This window comes from Alligator sinensis, unplaced genomic scaffold, assembly GCF_000455745.1.
Source record: "Alligator sinensis unplaced genomic scaffold, ASM45574v1 scaffold4_1, whole genome shotgun sequence".
NCBI classification, from domain to species: Eukaryota; Metazoa; Chordata; order Crocodylia; family Alligatoridae; genus Alligator; species Alligator sinensis.
The window spans coordinates 740,666-761,827 of NW_005841887.1; the positions used below are offsets into that span (position 1 = coordinate 740,666).

At 38.7% G+C, this 21,162-nt stretch overlaps 1 protein-coding gene across 1 annotated transcript in view; it reads left to right on the forward strand.

Moving 5' to 3' along the window:
- Positions 1-21,162, forward strand: part of DPP10 (dipeptidyl peptidase like 10) — a 393,708-nt gene that overhangs the window by 164,373 nt on the left and 208,173 nt on the right. The window contains exon 5 of the mRNA XM_025196931.1: positions 1,404-1,478. Coding sequence (XP_025052716.1) covers positions 1,404-1,478 — 75 coding nt within the window. The remainder of the gene's footprint in view (positions 1-1,403; positions 1,479-21,162) is intronic.

Below are 21,162 nucleotides of genomic sequence, written 5' to 3' on the forward strand. Positions count from 1 at the left end.
ATGCCGAGCACCTCATACCCAGTAGCTTGTGGGACAGCTATCTCTTTTGGATTACTTGCTGTTCAAGGAGGACAATAATTCTTATAACACTGTCCTTTTTCTTTATTCTTTCCTCTGATGGCTATTTTCCCCTCCCGCAACCTGTGGAATTATCAGACTCAACGTTAAAATAATACAGCACTTGCTATGAGAGTTTTGTTTGAAAAACCCAAGTTTTCCCAGTGATTTCTTTTTCTAACTTGATTTCTGCGTGCTCATTGTTTTTCTTGAGATTTAAATATGCAATTTCCAAGTAATTTAGAGGGAGAAAGGGTTGCTTGGTGAGGACATACATCATTAGCTAACCCAAATGTGTTTTTAATAAGGCTTCAGTTTAACTTTCATGTTAAACCACAAACACCCACCGACTTCACTGGTGTCACCTGGGATAGTAGGGTGTAATATAATAAGAATAGGTCTTTTGTAAGCACAGTATCCATGAAAAACATTTCAGTTGTGTTATACCTAACTCTGGACAACTATTTTTCCCCACATTGTACATTTGCAGATCTACTTGTCTGATAAGCTTTCACATCCGGCTGCTTCATTTCTTTCCATCTTACCTACGTCTTCACTACCTTGCTCTTGACCCCATCCATCTGTAGCTAGAAAACATCTCCAAATTCACATAAAATAATTTCCTTCAGTGCCCCTGTTTCTTCAGGCACACTCTGAACCTCCTCCTACATAAGATGCATTAAATTCTTTCTGACATCAGCATTACCCCTTGATTAAATTACAGCCTTGAATTCAATTGGGTGTCATGTAGTCTTTGGTAGATATAAAACCATATTAGTTTTATAAAGCTGCCTTCTGTTTCACTTTACTTTTCACTGAGTGTTTTACTTCTCGTAAAAGAAAGACATTTCCTTTAGTGCAAGTTGTTCTGCAAAATGTTTATGCTCATGAAGTTAAAAGAAAAGCAACTCGACACACAATGCTCTATTACTGCAGCATGCATATCCATTTTTTCCTGCACATTATCTTTAAGCTTAACCCAATGACAAGTCTCTTTCATAATTGTGCATGAAGTATATACCAATAGAAGCTTTGTCCCTCACTCTTTGTAAATGCACGGATTATAGTTGCCATCCTTCAAACACTTATTGCTGAACATAGTGGTTATCAGGACCAAGTGTTATTGGCTTTTTAATTTTCTGACAGTGTAAGAGCCAAATTCACCCATTGTCACTCACATCAATGGAATTAGTAAACAGTAATGTGGCCCATTTTATGTGCAAATTATTCACTTCTTTGTAATCAAAACTCGTCTGTAGTTATTACGGTCTGAAATGAATGTAAGAATTTTTGGGGGAAAAAAATGTTCTTCTGTGTGATAGACCAATTTTATTACTTGTTTTTAGGTAACATTCAAAGCATCAAGATATTCAGTTTCACCAGACTTAAAATACGTTCTTCTCGCCTACGACATCAAGCAGGTAAGCAAACTATTTATGCAGTCTCTTTAGCGAAGTCTCTTTAATCAACAATTTACAGTATTTTATTGTTCTTTATCCTCTTCGTATAATTTGATACACATTTGGTTTATTTTTCATCCCAATACTGTAATCCAAAATAACTGCAATAAGTGCATATACAGAGCCGGATCCTTAGTGATTACAAGTCGTCACAGTTCCTTTGTAACGTTGTTACACCTCTTATACCACTTGAGTAGCTGGTCCATTATTTGTAGTCTTTAAAGAAAAATGAATGCAGTCTTGATGATGTAAAACACAGTTATTTAATTCTGCCTGCAATCCAAAATGGATGCCCTTTGTCCATTCTATTGGATCAAAATCTATACCCTGAACATAGCAGTTTATGGAACTGACTTCAGTAAAGCCAAAAATTGGTCCACTGAAAATTCTTAGACTTTCCCAGATATATTAATTGTTCCACTTGATATTTAGCTTCTAGAGATGGTGCAATACTGCTCTTTTTCCAACAAATTCTCAATCATTTAGGCTATTACCTGTTTTTTTTTCTAAAATAGTATATTCTGTCACAGGCAAATTAAAAAGGTGGACTTGTATTGAATCCAGGAGTTTTCATAAAACATGTATTCATGAAAATAGGTGAATTGCTGGTGTGTTAAGTTGTTAGTCAAACAATTCAATATACTGTATTTTTAAGTTTTGGAAGAATACAGTTTACAAATATTGCCTGGATTAGCTTCATTTCAGAAATCATTCAGAGAGGTGAAATACTGTTGTGTTTTGGTTGGGTCTTTTGGGGAAGGGAGGGCATAGGGAAGGTTATTACTTATTTTGGGCTGATGTACAGTAGTTTACCTCATGCCTCATGTTGATAACAGATAATGTGCTATCTGTGTTTAATGTGTGGATTTCCTGAGATGATAAAATATTCATTTCCAGGTTAAAATGTGATCCTGGCAGGTCCCTTATGCTTTCCTTTATTGATCTCTAAATCTGTAATCCTAATGATTATGTCTGCAACCAAGAAAATGTCCTGGAAGGTAATAAAACTTAGTACAGTGGTGTGAAAAAGACAAAAGTATTACTTTCTTATAGACTGTTTTATTCAGACCTTGATAAATAGCCCATGGAAGGCATTGGGAGTATTTCTGTTGGTTCCAGTGGATTTGGTTATAGCCTTTTATATCTTTTTCTATTTTGACAAGGTAAAAAGGAAGTAGTTATTGCTGGATACAATAGGTAATATATTGTAGTTAGTGGTGTAGGAAGTTATACTTCAGATAAAAAGATTCAAGTGTGATTCCTGCTAGAAATTTCTTTACTTTTTTTCATGTTTTTCTTCTTAACTTTTCGTTGTTGTGTACAGACAGTTTTGCAATCTGACACTAAAATGTGTAATGACTTACTGAACTTCCATTTGTTATTGTGTGCTTAATGTATAAAAATTGGAAATAATAGGAATGGTGTCCTATAATCTTGAATGTTCAATGGGATTATATCAAGTATGAATCCGGTGAGATGCTAGGACACTCCAATCCTGAATTTAAAGCTTTATGGAAGGACTTTCTTCCTGCTTTAATTGCTTTGTGAAAAGGATTGTTCTTCATTATAATGTCCAACATTAGCAGATATTTAGAGACAGGAAAATACAAGATACACCCAGAAGTATCTGGATGTCTGATAATGAAAACAAAATATGAGCAAAGTTTAGTAAATATGCAGTTCTCTAATGTTTTCCCATGCATCTTAAACACCTACCTCTTGCTGCTCCTACCATTTACCAAACCTAGGAACTCCCTTTTGGGAGGTTCAGTCATGGAAAGATGGTAACGTAACGGCTTAGGAGACATGTTCCTACTTTCCCAAGTCCTTCCTCTGCTACCTTTTCCTAAGCAGAAATGAGGACAGCCTGCGGAAAATCTGCATATGGGAATCAAGGGCATGTTTTTATCCCCACATAATCAACCATAGTTTTTTGATTTAAAATATAGACTTGAAAATAGATTCCAAAAAGTACAAGGGAAATTCCACAATTAATAGATTCAAAATTTATTTAAGTGGGAGTCGAATCAAACAAGATTCTCCCTTTAGTAGATGTCATTGAAATGTACATGTGTAACATGCAGAAGTACTGCTTAGTTCTCATTGGTTCTCATAACGGAAGATGTTGATGTTAAATGTCCAGATTTCAATGAAGCTGAGTACAGGGAACTGCCGGTGATTTGTTTTAAACATTTTGGGGCTAGGGCTAGATACAGACAGTTAAAAAACCCAAGGCTGAGTCGATTGAGTCTTTGCAGGTTAGTCTAAACTGCACAGATTAAATTGAAACAGAAGTGAACAGACGCCTTCCTTTGACTCAGGAAATGCAGCCACATGTCTGCAGTGGCAGGCGCTAAAGCACAGCTCTCTGGCTGTGTGTTGACTTCCTCTTCCTGCTGCCCCCAAGGTCTCTGGGATTTGCAGCCCACAATCACAGCAATAGAACTCTGTCAGTTTGCTCATCACTTCCTTTTTGTGCTTCCAGGTGCATCTGAGATTTGCAGGCCACAGTTGCAGCCAGCAATAAATTTGAGCAGGGGAAGGGGTGTTTAACTACCCTCTCTGGCCCCAGCACCCAGCCAGGGTTTGCCTGGGGATGGGCAGTCCCCCACCCTGTAGACTGGGCTGGTGGACTGTGATTTAACTTGAACCAGGAAAGGCTCTGGGATAGAAGTTTCATAAACCAGTTTGACCCAATTCAGTTGAGTCTGATATTTAGCATTCAACCAGGTTTATCTTAAACCAGTTTCATCCATTTTGAAATTGGTTTATGTGCACTAAGCTTCTGTTCTCTTACAGGTTTAGACAAGTTTCTGATCACTTAAACTAGTTTATGTGTAACTTCTGTTCCATGCCTAGATGCTCACTTGATGTAAATTGGCATAGTGCCCTTGATTATAGTGCCTAAGGCTATATAATTTGTTTCCCCCTGTGCATTATGAATTATTAGGCGTATAACTGTATCACAACCTGCACATTTAGATTTAGGCTATTGACAAATATTTAGGTCACGTGTATTTCTTAATGATAGTAGTTGTTTACATACATGTTTGAATCTATAGTCTTTTATAACATAATAATATAGCTGAAGGGGATGTATAAATCACTGGAGTTTAATGAAGAAGTGATTACAGATCAGCTGAACAAACTGAAAGAAAGTAGAGACAAACATTTCTTCAAGACATTTGTCATAAAATTGTAATTAGAAACAAGGTTATTTTGATGTTTGGATTAAAAAATAAATGTTGAGTTAAATTAAATAGTTGAATATTTATTTTACTTTTGTCAGCATTTTCTTTAATCTATTTTATGCTTGGAATGGCAAACTTTAATTAAATTTGCAGTTGTTTCAGCACAATTAAGAATGTCCTTTATGCATAATGGGACATAAATCTGCATGAAAATAAGCAGGCTTTGAATACAAAAGTAATAATTGAATGAATCATTTAAATCATGCCTAATAGAAGGAACAAACCTATTATATGTGTGCTACAGCAGCTGTTTTAGTGTTGCTCTGTAAACTTCATGTGCTGCAAAATAACAGTATTTATATTGTATAAGAAAATTCTCTTGTTAGAAGTATATTGTTGTATATATTGTTATTTATGGACACAGGAGAGTCTCTGTCTTTATCATAGGGCATCGTATAAAGTTAGGTGACATTGGGTGAAATGGACATTTACAGTTATTTGACTTTATTTCTAATAATAGTAGGTGTGCATCTATGAAGGTATTAGATGTGGTTTCTTTGCTATGTAGCTATCCTGTTCTCTAAGGTTTTCCAATTAGCTGTCCTGTTCTCCACAGCATCTTGACTTTGCCAAAACTCATGTGGATCAGCTGTGTATGTCTCAAACTTTCATTGCTGGTAATTTGACCAACGTTTTTGCAAAAAGTTCTCGCTCTACTGGGTAACAGATCAATAGATGAGAACCAATCTGAGGAATGAAAGTGTCCCCACACATGCTGGGGAACTATTGTCCTGAGCCTTCCATGGAGCTTTAGCACAGCAGCAGGGAAACCATTGTGTTTATTGTACACAGAGTAAGAATGATAAATCTTTGATTTTCTTTTTCTTTAACGATCGATCAATACCTCCAGTCATGGTCTGGAGCAGATGATATAATATTCTGAAAAGGTAGGGGTTTTGTTAGCGAGCCAGTAGAGTTTTAGAGAAGCAACTTTCTAAACATTATTTTTAATAAGTAGCATGACTGAAATCTGCCATTGCAACTTCTTCTGACTCCAACTCATGTTAATAGTCACAACTGCTGAAAAATGGATATGAACCTGGTTATAAAATAATAAAACTGCATGCTTTTTCCACCCTGCCTTTTGCAGTGTCCCTAAAAATGTCCATGCATGTGCAAGCATATTATGAGTATTAGGAAACTCAGGCATTTCCTCAGGCATGGTGTTGGTTCCCACTGTTCTATAGTACAGGCTTATACCTTGAGGGTCCAATCTAAAGTCCACTGAAATAATGCAAATCTTTCCAGATACTTCAGTAACCTTTGGTCCAGACACTTTCTGCTATGTCATCAGAACACAGTTTGATGTTCAAGAGCAAGATAGTGAATTAGAGCACCTCTCTTTCTCATTTCCCCACCTATATATCATCTTACAGGGGGACGACAGTGCCAGCAACATCTGGTAGATGTCTCTGAAGCAGATCAGCTGTGTCACAACATACTGTGGCACAGCTCTCCATACTCCAAAGAAGATAGTAGGGCTTTGCGAAATGGCTGAATCACCATGGGGCAGCTGCCATGTGGGTGCCAAGATGGAGGGGTGGGGGGGACAATCCTTTCTGCCTCTCACTGCCCTGTGCTGCATGGGGGGGGCTCTGTTATGAGTTCTCAGAGGCTCTGAGCACCACTGCTACATCCGGTGAGTGTAGGGCTTTTTTTTGTGTGTGCGCCAGAAGTCTGGACCAGGCAGGGATGAGGCCAAACAGGACAGCCATGGGGCTTCTCCTGCAGGTCCCCCCACCCAGGGAGTGGCAGGCACAGCCAGAGGAGCCACGGGAGAACCTGCAGCTGCCTGACTGTGCCTGCCTATCCCTGGCCGATCCAAAACACCGAATCTCTCTGAATATTTGCTGAATTGATTCAGAACATTCAGATTTGATTCGGACCATTTAATGAGTCTCTCAATTTTATTCAGATTCAGAGATTCGGCCGCCAAATCGGGCTGAATCTCCCCCGAATCAAATCAGTGACCGAAGCTTCACACAGCAGTAAAGGATATCTGTTTTCCAACCTAAAGTCTTTTGGATTAGGGACATATGTAAAACTATGTAAGTGATTTTTTACCTGTTAGATAAATTCAAAATTCAAAATGGAGGATAATCTGAGACTCCAAATGGGGGGATAGCTGGGACTTTCCTCTAAAAATGTATAATTCATCAGTTCCCATGAGAAAAGAGATTTCAGAACAGTTTCTGAAAAGCTGCCGCTTAATGCACCAACCGAAGTAATGACTTGGCTGCAGCAAAATATTTGAAGTAAAGAAATCACCAGAGATTGAAGTTGCTTATCTGCTGTGCAGAGGTGCCAATCATACCTTCACTGCTATAATATCTGTTTTGAGAGAATAATAAGCAAGCTGACCACAATCTACAAAGAAATGAAGGTAAATTGATAGAAAAGGCACAGGCATCAAGATTTTCCAGTTTCCTATGATAATTGCTGGAATGCAGTGCAAAGGATCTGCAAGAGTTTATTCGCAGATTAGAAGTATCCAAGAAGAAATAAATGCAACAACACTTTAAATTGTGGTTATCTATTATGCATTAGGAGATAATCTTCCTACCAATTACATGGCAGCTAAATGCTCAGTTTTGTCAGTATTCTTATCATCTTGGTCAATAAAATTAATTATTGTTATTGTTCTGAAGAAATTGAAAGAGCAAAAAAAATCAGTTTGCTTGCTATTGTTTTTTTCAATCTAGAGATTATTCAAAGTTAAAATAAACAATATAAAACATCAAAAGGATGCAGATGTTTCCAACAAAATTATGCAGACTGTGGTTGTAAAAGTCTGACTTTAAGAAGCATTGCTTCCCTGAGGCACTTGCTGTAGATGATACTATGATAGCTAGTGAAGATGCAGTGAAAGTTGCTTATAACAGGAAGGAACACTACATTACTTTCTTTCATTAATATCTATCTGGAGTACATTAAAAAAAATATTTTCCCAGAATCAAGCAGTACTTCATACATTTCTGTAACATGAAGCAGAGACCTGAAATCAATATCCTGGCATAAAATCCACCCTTTTCTAGATTTACCTATTATACACACGTGGCCCTTCAAGAATGAAAATGATGATTTTGTTGTTGTGTTTTTTTTTAATTTGAGTTGTCCGTTCTCTTCCTACAAATTCTTTCACTTCCCCCCAAAATAAAATCTTGGAAGCATGACTTCTCAGCCTAATGGGATCAGAAGTCAAAGCTAACTCCAGACCTGAATCTGGATGTCATCCCTATCATATTCCTATTCCCTGAGCATGTCTACATGTGCAATTGATGTGATGCAATAAACTCCAGTGCATATCATCAGTGTTTACACATGCATGACAGTGGACTAAATAACTCTGCCATAGCATGTGTTGACAAGTACTAGCCTATGTTGGAGTTAATTAGTTTACTTCATTCTAATAGCACTGCACATATAGATGGGGAGACTTTACTACTGACTAATTAGTTGGCTTCACGGTAAATGTCTTGTGTAGACGCATTCTCCATCTACTTCTCGGAAGGCTGCAAAACTCCTCAACTTCAATAACACTGAGCAGTGTTATTAGGCTACTGCACATTTAGCGTCTTGTGTAGACACACCCACTGGTACCTAGAAGACTCTCAGGTACCTGGCTGTAGAAATTTGCTTTTCTGCTCAGGGTCAAAGCAGTCATCAGATTTGGGGCCACCAGGAATTTCTCATTCCAACAAGGATGAGGGAGAGAAGCTGCCTTTTACAGGCGCATCCACACATGCAAGCATGTGCTCTTGTAGCAGCTCAAATAGAAGCGGTGCAAATTTGAGCCAGGGCTTTTTGCCTCAGCACACATGTTCAGACATGCACTTTGTTGTGGAGCAAATTGTGCCAACAGGGGCAAAATAACCCTGCCTGGCTCCTCCCAGATCTTCAGCCAGGGGGAGCCAGAGCCCAGGGCCAGCACCTGTGCTGTCCCCAGCAGTATAAAAAGCCAGCCTGGCAAGTAACTCAGGGCTACTAGCTCTCAGGTGCTTCTGGGACCCAGCCAATTGGTACCTGTGGACACTACCCCTTTTGCCAGCTGGACTGCTGAAACAGCCCTGAGAGTTTCCTGCACCCTCTGCCCACTGCAGCAGTCTGGCAGTGGGGGCTGCTGCCTGGATGTGACCTGCTGTGCACCTGCCAGACTCGGATGTGGACTGCAGAGCCAATACAGGCATTTGCCCCTCTGGGCCAGCTACCAGAGGGATGTGGCTGCAGAGTTGGCCTCTGTGCGGCACTATTGAGACAGCCATCTGGGCAGCTATCACCCTGAAGATGTTCTGGCTGTGGTGGCCTGCTTTGAACTGTCAAAACATGTTCTCCTGGCCCCATTTTGCCAGGAGGTTAGCCACAGCCACATGGGTCCAAGGTGCCAGCTCTGAGCAGGCAGGGTCCTGCCAGTGGCCTCCCTAGCAGGAATTCTGGTGTTCCCTATTGGAAAACTGACAAATCCCTGATAAAAAAAAAAAAAATCCCGAAGTCACTGTAAAGTACCCCCAAATCCATGTTCCTCCACAAGTAAAACAAAAGACCACTATAAGAGAAAGAGTGAGAGTGAAACAGAGACAGTGATCAGTTGGACAATGTTTTATTGATATATCTACAGTGGTAAAGCAAGTCTCTTATTATAATAATAAAGTGAACTCTAAATACAGGTTTCTTGAATTCATGATTACATATTTTGCTGCCCTCCCACAGGGTGATGACTGCCACACAAGGGGTTGGTCCCCCACACAAGGGCTATGGCCCCCCAACATGAGGTGGGGGCTGGGGGAGAGGGCGGGGCCGCCGGGGGTCCCCCCCACAGTCCCTTCCCCCCTCCTCCAGCCCCCCTGATCCCTGACTCACCAGCACTGGAGCCTGGCTGGCCACGTGTTTCAGCACCAGGGCAAGGGGCCAACCATAGAGACGCTCTGACTACCAGAGCATCTCTTTGGAGGACCCAACCTCTGTTTGCCTCAGGGCACAGTCGGGGACCGTGCTCTGCCCCGCTTTTTTATACTTCGTTTTTTTTAGACCCCTGGACATCCAGGGGACTAATTTTCTCCCCACGCTGCAAAGTTGCAGCGCGGGAAACATTTTTTCGTTCCCGCATGTGCCTGTTGCCCCACGTCAAAGGGGTTTGAGGCGGGGCAACAGGCATGTGTGTGCTCGTCTGGACACACCCTACTTGGGCACAGCCAGCTGGGGCATGGTCCTAAAGTTGATATTCTTTAGTTGATGAGAATCAACTAAAATTGGAATTTCCTGTCTCAGGATCATCTGTAGCTATTGTAAATGAGTACAATTACTGACACTGCTGAAGTTTCTTCCCATTCTTTCTTTTGAAATGTCCTTTTTTTATGATGGTTACCTATTAGATTTTGCAGCAGTGCTTCATTTAAGTGTTTTCTATTGGAAATGAGGTGCACCAATAAACACCATCTGATCATCTGACTTCTAAAGCCGTCTTCTTGTATGTAGTTATCTAGGATCTAAATGATAAATATTGAACTTGGAGAGATCAGAGGGGTTTTCTTTTTCCATAGGAAACATTCCTTCCATAAGCTGATAGATGGACTTGCTGTACTTGCACATTAACTTTATAGTTTAGTATAGGATAATTCAATGTCTGTTTCCCATTGGAGACATAGTATGACCAAATGCTGTTTCTGATAAATGGAATTAATAGAATTTTGTGTACCCTGTGAGAGTAGTTTGGCAAAGCAGAATGAAAATTGCTTCTGCTATCAAACTATGAAAACAGGAATGGTGTAGTTAGCATTTTATTTTCTGATTGAAAATTGTCACATTTGGAACTTGAGAAATTAGGGTCTGATTCTGTTCATCTACAGAATTAGGTATCTAAGCTGAGTAAAGTGTGATTCTATTTCACCCAGTTCAAGTCCCAGAAAATCCATTAATGCATATACTTTTGTAACATGCATCATCCTATATTTAAGATGGAATCTCAAAAGATCAGTGAGGAGTAGGAGACCCCGCCTCCATTTTACATTGGCTATTTCTTGGAGTCTTGACCATGGTAGAATAGAATCACATTTTGGTGTCTAAATCCATTTGCATGCTTAAGAGGCAGAATAGAATCTGACTCTTAGGATTTTGTTTCACACCTTGCCTTCCCACAGTTTTAGTGGAAATGGAACGTTATTCATAGTCTTTGCTATTGTTTGCTAGAAATGAATTCTAGGGCATTTTTCTTTTAAACACGGTATTCTATTGTCAGAACAAATATTGATTTTCAACAATATTGGGAGCTCAGTTAAGCATGAATAGCGTTTCCTAGAGAATGACTATTAAAGCCTGACTGAAGTTCCAGGATCCAATGGGTAATTTTAAAACTCAGCACTCAACATAGGTGTGACTTGCTTGCGTTCAATTCCTTATGTAAAGTAATTTGTGGTGTGTGTGTGTGTATTTAATTCACTGGAGTATCTGGGGAACATTAACTATTCCCTGGATAAGGCAATTTACACTTAATATAATGATCAATTACATTAGGGAACTGGCTGGAAAAGTCATTTGACTCTAGTGAATACTGGCTGCCTTGTGATTTTGGGATTTTTCTTATTTGGAATGATGATGTTAATTTTTTGCCAGGTGTTTATACCACTTTGTTTATTATATTGCTGTGAAAGAGAAGCCATCTTCTTTAGCAGCCTAAAAAAATGAAACCGAGACAACTTTAGAGATGGTAGAACCTCTTGTTCCTTCTTTTTGAAGGGGAACTTGGAAGGAAAAACCTAGGTGGGGAATCAAGGGAGGAAGAGCATAAACAGTGACAGCCTGAGATTGCTACTCTTACTAAACTAATGGGGAAGTGCTGTACTGATATAACTATACAACTTAGTGAATCAAACTGCAGCTGGATAAGCCCTACTTTGTACCAGTGCATCATGCTTGCATTTGCATTAAATCTTTCACATTAACTGTTTCTGAGGGACAAGAGACTAGTATCAAACTTAAAGATATCACCTCTGCCACGATTTCTGATTCCTTTTTCCTGTAGACCAATACGGCTACAACCTGTATCCCTAGGTCTGCTTATGCACCTTATAGGTAGGATAGAATCTGGCTTGTAGCATTTGCACTGGTCTAAAGAATATAGGTAAATTGGGGCAATTTCCGTTAATGTAGACAGGAATAAAGTAAAGGATTTATTAGTAATATAGTCTTACATATTGCTTTAGTGTGGTAGTTCCCAAAAACCTTCTACAATTGTGGACCCACTGTGATGAATGCAGTGGGGAAAAAAAAAGAGAGTATTGCATGACTTCTTTAAATAAGCACTGTTTATCTTTTTCTAAACAATTATCATGTAGAGAATATTATTATAACTTCTCATGTCAAACTGATATCCTCTCCTCTTTTCTGTTCTATGTAATGATAATGCCCAGAAATGTCCACTATAACTAAAAATCCTGTCTGTCATGCTACATGAAAAAGCTACTGAATTGAATATATATCACTTAAACAAAAAACACCTCTCTATAACTCATTGTCTTTACTGGGCACATTAAAGGAGGTAGGGTGGTATACGAGATAAAACCTAATTTTACAGTGTGCATTTTGCATTGTAATACACATATTTTTAGAAGATGAGATACTTGTGACATTTTCATCAAATAGACGTCTGTCAAGGCAACTTTTCTTCTGCAAGGTTGAATGGAGAAATGAGGTTATAAAAATGAAATCAAGGTGGACTGCCTGAATAAATCAACAGGACAAGTAATGTTCTCAGTCCTAATTGGAGGCTGTGCAAACTGCTTATAAACATTTCTCGCCCTAGAAAACTTACCAGTGATCATTTTAATAAATAATGTTAGTACATTTATTTTGTTTTTAAAGGGAGCTCAATACAGAATTGTGAATGTTTTGGTATATTTATCAAGCAAAATGGTAATTGCCAGTCGAGATAACTTTCCTTCTTCAATGTATTCATATCTGTATAAATGGTTTTAAATGTAGGGTAGTGCTGTTAAGTACATGGATCTAGATATAGGCACAGCACACAGTACAGGCTGGTCTGGAGAAGCACCTCGTTTGGAGAACCAGAAGAGCCAGCAATGTAGAGGTTGTGTGTTTCTCCACCTTTTCTTGGCTGGCTGGTACACAGAATATAGTACAACTATGTTCTGTTCTCCCTTATAGCACTTATAAGGAATTAATGAGGGAACAATGACTGTACTCTCAGAACATAGGGAATGCATTTCTTCCTGGCTTTTATCCAGGCTTTAATAGGGTGGATCTGTATTCCTCTTCCCTAATGAACAATTGCATAAAAGTCAGGGCAAATCTAAGTGAAGTGTTATTCTTTCTCAGTCACTTTACAGTTACAAAAAAAAAAGATCTGTATCGGATCATGTGTTATTTGTCCTTGGAATGCACATACATATTTTTTAAATGTTATATAATTAAATATGACACGATGCTTTCTGTAATCTGGCACCATACTATACTTGTGTATTATGTGTAAATATAAGATAATTTAAGAAGCTCCGAAAAAAGAATAAATTATCAGTATTTGGATGGATTGATGTTTGTTATCATTTGCCACCTGTGGCTGCAGCAAATTGACATACCCAGCTGGCCATGTATAATATTCCTGTACAGCATTTTTGAGGAGCAACTAATCCCCTCACCAAGTCATTGAACAATATGCTTAAAAATATTCCATGAATAAACTGAATTTAATAATTTTTACCAATGCATGATCCGTTCTTGTTTAAGTTACTAATATCCTTGATTTTCAACTTAAAATGTTGGGCTAGATTTTCAAGTATTTAAACCAACAATTTCCTAGGAGTAAAATCACTATGCAAGCCACGGATCTGACCCATCATATTACAACGTTCTACTGAAAAATACAAGACACATAATTTTGTAATTTAGAAATTAGCAGGTACCATAATTAGTCCATTTAAATCTATTTTCAAGTCCGTCCTTTTGACTATCGCCTCCTACTCGTTCTTCTCTATACAGACATAAATATTGCCAAAGTCATTTCTTGAAAATAGTCCTCTTCCCAAACACCTACGTTTCAATTTGCATGTTCAACACAGTTAGAAATTCCAAGTTAGAAAATTTTCTTTTTTTGCAATTTAATCTATTACATTTTCATAGTGTCCTATTTTTAAAGTTCTGTCTTAACGTGTGACTAGGAAATGTGATGCATACTATTTTTTCCTGGTTACATTTTAAAACAAGGTATCATTAGTGCTGATAAATTGATCAAAAATGAGCAGTTAATCTTAAAATAGCCATTGATCACAACATTCTAAGTCTTAGTCTCGCAGAAAAACTAGTATATGTTGTTCATTGGTCATGAATTTCAATCCTGAATGGGAACTTTGACAGAGGTGTTATGACCGGGGATCCTGGTTTTTTTCTGTTTAAAGATCACAAATTCTTTGATAAAAATTCTTTTCAAAGTGTGAAACACTGTTGTTTTTCACAATGTATCTGTATTTCAGAAAATAATGCATCAATAATGAGTGCTAAGTCATAGATGAACAGAATCATATGAAAAAGGAGTACAAAATATCAATCCAAATAATTACCTTATATTTATTTGTTTTATCAGATCAAAGTCCCCCTTACATCTCAGCTGAAGGCTGCCAATAAAAATACAACTTGAAATTAGAAACCACATCCCACTGGCATGTGTTATTTCACTGATAAATTTGATCAATACTACCACAAATCAATAATATTTCCTTTTGAAAGAAAGACATGTTATTAACATTGGTCTTTTTCGTGTTCTTCTTTTCTTTTTTAAAGAAAAATAGTCGAGGAGATAATGGCCCTTCAGGATTCAAATTTTTCATATTCAGGAAGTCTGGAATTACACGCAGTATTCTCCAAAGCATTCCGGTTGACATCAACCATAACTTTACTGCCATTATAATTCATTTAGATCCTGATTTTACAAACACTCATACATTTTTTGTACATGAGAATCTTCCTTCAATTAGAAGTCTCACTACTTCTTTGTCTCCATATGCATGTGTCCCCACAACATTCATATTATCAAAAAGATTAAATCTGCTGAAACATTTAAGGTATTCACAATTATTTTTTGCTATGATTTGAGTAGCTTGGTCAGGTGCACCAGTGCTGCTGCTTCTTTTTTTCTTGCATAAATACCTTTGATTTTCCACACATTCTGCATAAATCTGCCTGTATCATACCAGTGCATATAGAATAAAAATTCAAGTGCTGCTTAAAATAGACAAATTAGGCATGACGATTGGTAGCTTATTTAAAAATCTGAAAGCAAAACCTTATTTTAATTCCAAAATATTATTAGTCAATCAGAGGATTTGAATTCCCAAACTGCCAGTATGGACACTAGGTCACCTGTACACATGCAGGTAAAGGTGTGTTAGGACCTAACGCATGATCCATACGAGGCAGGAGACATAACCGTGGGATCCACTATAGGATCCTTTTACACCTTATTGCCAGTTCAGAGGGTGCTAAGGATCACTGTCCTGGCTTCCCTCTGTATCGGTAAATAGGAGACTCACAGTCCTCAAGTCGCAGCAGCTATGGGACTGTGATCTCCTAGCCACAGAGAGCATGGTAGGTGCCCTGCAGCTGGGAGATCTACCAGCGGTGGGGGTGCATGGAGCCCCTGCCACAGCTACCTGCATCTCCCAGCTGTGGGGACGCACAATGTGCCCCTGGGGCTCGGAGATCACAGCTGCGCCCCACAGCATCCAGGACCGAGTCCCACAGCTGCTGGGTGCTGCAGGGGCTGAGAGTCCCCTCAGCTGTGGGACTTCCAGCCCTGGCTGGGCATAGTGCACTTTTGCAACCAGGAGCTCTGGGGCTCCCCGCTGCAGGGAATACCCTGTTATACATAGAAATTAAAGCTGGATAGCAACCAGCTATAAAATTAGTACACATTTTTGAGGTCTAACATTATAGTAGATTGAACCCTTTTATGGTGTGATGGGTACTCTGTATGCACTTAATAGCTGTAACATGCAGAGAGATCCCAAGTTCTCCAATAAATCATCTTTTCAGTACAGAGAAATGGTATCTCATGATATTGCTAATACGTCTTCCTGAAATAATTTGTTATTTTGAAGTTCCACAATATTACTTTCTGTTTTATTTAGACATTCGTCAACAGATTCTTCTCTTGTCTAAACATGAGTAATCACAATCAACAGGTTTTGAATTAGGGGAATCTATCTTGGATTCCATTGAACAGAGGTGGATTTGCAAAACCAATTTTACAGTAATGACACCATGCCCACATTGACCTTAAATGTTTTAAAAGAATCTTTATATGGAGATTCTACCTAATCAGCCACTTGGACAGCATCCACTGCGGTAATTGTAAGAGGAGAATGTGAAATTCTTTTTATTGCCTTTACACACAGTGCTATCACTGCATTTATCATCCTGGAGACCTTGCAAAGGAGGAAAGCAGAGGCACAGTCACAAGTGCCACCAGCAAAGGTAGCCTATGTTAAGCACAAGTTAATGCAAAAACCCCACCAGCCTATCCTGACCTAGAATTTGCTGATATTCTTTCCAAATATATTGGCCTCTGCTTTTTTAAATGATCCATGAATTAAGACCTCCTGAGGGTCCTTTTTACATCAGGTGGCTCAGTGGTGTTTTTGTCTACAGCTCATTGTAGAATCAAGACCATGCAGGAGAAAAATGCCCAATTACTCATTTGACAACAATTGTAACATGCAAATGCCCCCTTTCTCCAAAAAAAGATCAGAAGATCCGACAGTCCCATGGACTCAAAATCATAGAACTCAAAACTAGACACAAGCTCTCAATAGCTGCCAGATTGAATAAACCTGTATCTCTTATAGTTAAGAAAGACTTAATTGGGAAGGCCCTATCAGCATGGCTGCAGACAGCAAATTATATTTCATTTGTATAATTTTAAAATGAAAAGTAAGCAGTAAACAGCTACGGACTTACTTCAGAATAGAAGTTTTTTCCCTGCATTATAACTGGGTAAAGCGTGCAGTTCTGCTGTGAGAGTGTTAAAACTCTAAGGCCTGTGACACCTGTTACAGTTAAGATGCAAGTAACTGGTTAGTTGTGTCTTTAGTGATCTGGCCACACTTCATTCAATTAATAGTGTGATAAAACCAGGATTAAGCAACAAAGTAATTACACAAAATACATGTAATAACTTTGTTGCTGGTTCCTGTTATGCCTTTAATTGAAGGTGTGGCCAGTACTCCTGTCCTGTGGAGCACACTCCCATATGCTCCAGAAGCTGAAAGCACTGGTCAGCTGACGGAGATTTCAGTTGCAGAAGCACAGGATCCCCCCCACCCACCCCCACGCCTCTGTGACTGAGAACTGTGGTCACTGATGGGCCTCTTTGTGACCGGGGCAGGGAGGTGCACCATTGGCCTCCACAGCTCTGAGCTCCAATCAGCTGACTGGACTCTCAGCCATAGGGGTGTATGATTGCTGGTGCAGGGGTAGCCCAGGATCATGATCTGGGACTCCTTTTGCACTGGCAATGTGACATGATGCTCAATCCCACAGTCGCACCTCCTGCCATGCATATGTGGCATGGCAGGAAGTACAGTTGTTAGGATCACAGATCAGATCCCATTGCACCTGTTTTTTAACATCTGTCACTGGCCTAAAAGTCATTATTTGCAAGTTACAGGTAGGTTAAAAAATAAGATTTAACAGAATTACGGTGTCTCAATCTCTGAGTTTGTGTAGAAAGAGTAAACTGCACTAGCAAAGGTAGACGTGTGTGTGTGTATGTGTGTGTGATCAAAGTTTCATATCCTTCTACCACTGTCTGTAAGAGAAAGACATACCCTACTACACCCTGCATACACCTTGAATACACCATGAGTTTATACCTCATTATGGCTCTTTACACTTTCACAGTTTGCTCAAGCTACAACCTGGCCCCATGTCAGTAATCGGTATCCACGACTGGTGCATTTGCTACAGCTTACCCATTCATTCATTCATTCATTCATATCTCTAGATGAAATAAGGATGATATGCAGTACTCACACACATGGCTGTTCATACACATGGCTGTATAAAATGCAATGTAGAACATACATCACACACAAGACCTTTCTGATTTGTCTTTCTGGGGGTTAAAAATAACCCAGGGTCTTGAGGCCCAGCTCTGCTATTAGTGATTTCAATTGGAGTTGCTTGGAAGGGGCAGACCAAATGGTGGGAGCCAGTTCTTTCTTCTAAAAGAAACTGGTGCTGCCTTTGGGGAGGTAGCGTTAAAAGAAAGGTTTCCAAAATGGCAGGGAGGTAAGAAATCATATTTGTTATGCAAAATGGGAGAGGAAAAGAAGATGTGAATATGCTATATCATGATAGAAAACTGGTTGCAATAAAACTTCATCTAGACTTGAATTGCCATAAAATCAAAATCATTACTTAGAAATCGAGCCTGACTGAACTAAATAAATTCAAAATGCAGTTCCATATGTTTACGTACTCTGTTAAATTAATTACCCTTAGCTCTCATTTTCTGTGCATGAAATATATAGATGAGTTTTTCAAGAGTTAGCCAGTTTCCCCAAATTCCACATTCTTACTCTCTCTATATACATCTAAATGCACCTGAAATCTGTATATATATTTATTTTGGATTTGAGTTTCTAAAAGCAAGCAAAAAGAAAAGCGTCAATCCTAATCTCCGTGCTCTGTTAACAGGTGCCTTAAAAATGCAATCCATTTTAAACACAAAATTGCCAGCAACATCCCTAATGTCAGCGACAACTAGTGATACCCACGTGGCAAAGGAAAACGAGTAAACATTTCCAATTCTTACATAGTGCCATCAAGGATCATTTCCCTTGCAAAAAACAAGCAAACAAAAAACCCCAGCTCCTGTAAAAGAATGATCGCTGATCTTTGATTTTTGCAATGGACCATGACAGTAAGCAACTTTGGGCTATTCCTTCCAAAAGAGGGACTGAGTTCTTAAACTGGTCCTTCTGTTCCAAAGAGCTGAGCAAGCACATCAAAATTAAATTTTCTCATTCAATCTTTGATTCTGGTTTTTTTTAGATAATGTAATAAAGTCATTGTATATTGAGGTAGCAGCCTTTGTTCAGGGGATCTCAAAATTCTTTATGATCGATGGCCCCTATCCAAAGTTCATTACAGGCAATGGAAGGAGTCCTGCTGGGTTCGATGGGCTATGGATCAGACTTTGTACATCCATGTCACTGATGTAACACAGTCATCAGCAGGCTGGAAGAACGGCAATGAATGGCACTCAGCGTGTCATGTAGATTTTCAACAGTATCTCATGTATCAATGTTTGCAATTCCTTATCTGTACTGGAAATCAGCCATTCGGTATACAGAGTGCTAGTTCGTCTGTGAACATTAGTCATTTCAGTCTGTGGTGTTTGGTGTCTTTTGGGAGAGCTCTGACAAAGACATTTTTTGACAGTTTGCTATCTTCTTTTTTTATTGTCTTTAGAAAGCTGGGATGTAATCCATTTGGCCCCAGTGCCCTGTCAACTTGTACTGGTTCTAATTGCCTGTCTGCAGCACCATTGTCGTAAAGCTATTTTAGAATTACATTTTCCTCCAGCAAAATGCATCCTGCTCTTCCTGAGTGTGACCTTCAGCTACTTTTTGTGGATGCTGAAGCAAGACTGTATTCAGGGTTATATTTAATTTGCTCTTAATTTCTTTTGAGACCTTTATTGCCATTCCTGTGCTGACATGTAGGTAAAATGTATAACATTTTCTCCCCCTTTTCTGTAGAGCTAGAAAGTGATTTGGATTACATCCTCATATAGGTGAATAAGAGGAAGTAAATCCTAGCTCCCCTCCCACATGGGCATTTGAGATTGGGTCAGCAGGAGTAAATACTCACCCATGGGACAGGGTGTAAGTAAGAGCTGGCCATGACCATTTTCACCACAGGAGCTGAACCTACATTATAGACCAAGGTAATTGTGGAGGTAATAATTAGCTGCTGGCTTGTACCAGGCACAACTGAGTGACAAAAGGCTACACTTTGATTATGGTCTATCTTTGCTCAGGATTATGCCAGAAATTAAAATACAGCCCAACTATTTCTGAATAATTCTTTATTTGATGTCTACCACATCACTTAAAAATTACCTATGCTTACATCTAACTGAATGCTGATTATTACTAACATTAGCCATTTCTTTTTACCAGTTATAAAATATCAGTACTTTCCTCATTTCCTTTACATATCCAGTAATCTAAAACTGCTTTTAGTTTTTCAATTTATACAACAGAGAAGCCGTATTTACCAAAAATAACTATCTATATCCATCTAAAGGAGATGCATGATGTCCATGCTACTTTATTTTTGGCCCAATAAGCCTTTTTCAGTCTCCATTACTTAAAGTAATGGAAGTTTTACTATTTCTGCAACAAAGATCACAGTTACTGGAGCTCAGTGTTAACTGTGTCTTCGGTTTATCAAAACGTCCTTGAGTGTAAACACAACTCATAATTTCTTATTTAACCTAACTTTGGAGTTTTCTATCACATGTATCAATATATACTTAAGCATTAATTTAATACTTAATTTTTTTATACTCTGCTATGAACTTTTGGTTGATCAGATAGTGACACAGCAGAATACGAATTAGAATTATAGTTTTTCTCTCTCAAAAACTGGCAAGTGTGTCTCTGACACTTTTTTTTTTAAACTATACTGCCCTGTGCTTAGGTATGTCTACATTTCAGTCACACAGCTATGCTACTTTGGGGCAAATACAAGTGTCTGTGGGTAGTCTCAAAGAAGGATCTTGCTTAACTTTTGAGTCTTTAACTGTAGCAGGAGACTGAGCATGTGTCCAAGTAGAAGGGTTGATTAGCTTATGCAGAGCTTTGTGCTGCTGCAGGTCAGTTGTTTCTAGTATGAAAGCTAACAGGTTTAAAGTTAGGATAGACATCTCTGCACTGTGGTGAAGACATACATGAAGTCAGAATAAATTTATGTCATAGACTGTAATAAAATCCAAATTTCCTGACTCCCAAATATATTTTAGATGCTACATTCTGCGTTCCAGCATAAAGGTCTCCTAGCACTTTTATTAAGAGACAAATGTTTCCTGGCCAAATTCCAAGATGGGTAATTGCATTTTGCTTCCCTTAATTCTCCTTTGGTTTTACTTAGATGTGGTAGTTATGTGTCCTGTTCTATATGGTTTCCTAGTTCTTCTATAAATTGTTAAACAGCAGTCCTCTTTGCACTTCCAATCAGATGGCTTTAAATGAAAAGTGCAATGGGCCTCATAGGGTAAATACATTGCTGTGTAAAAGCTCATATTTTTGGGGCTCACCCATGCTATTAGGTCTATACTGAAAAATATAGGAGCCTATTTTGGATTTTACAGTGAGAATGAG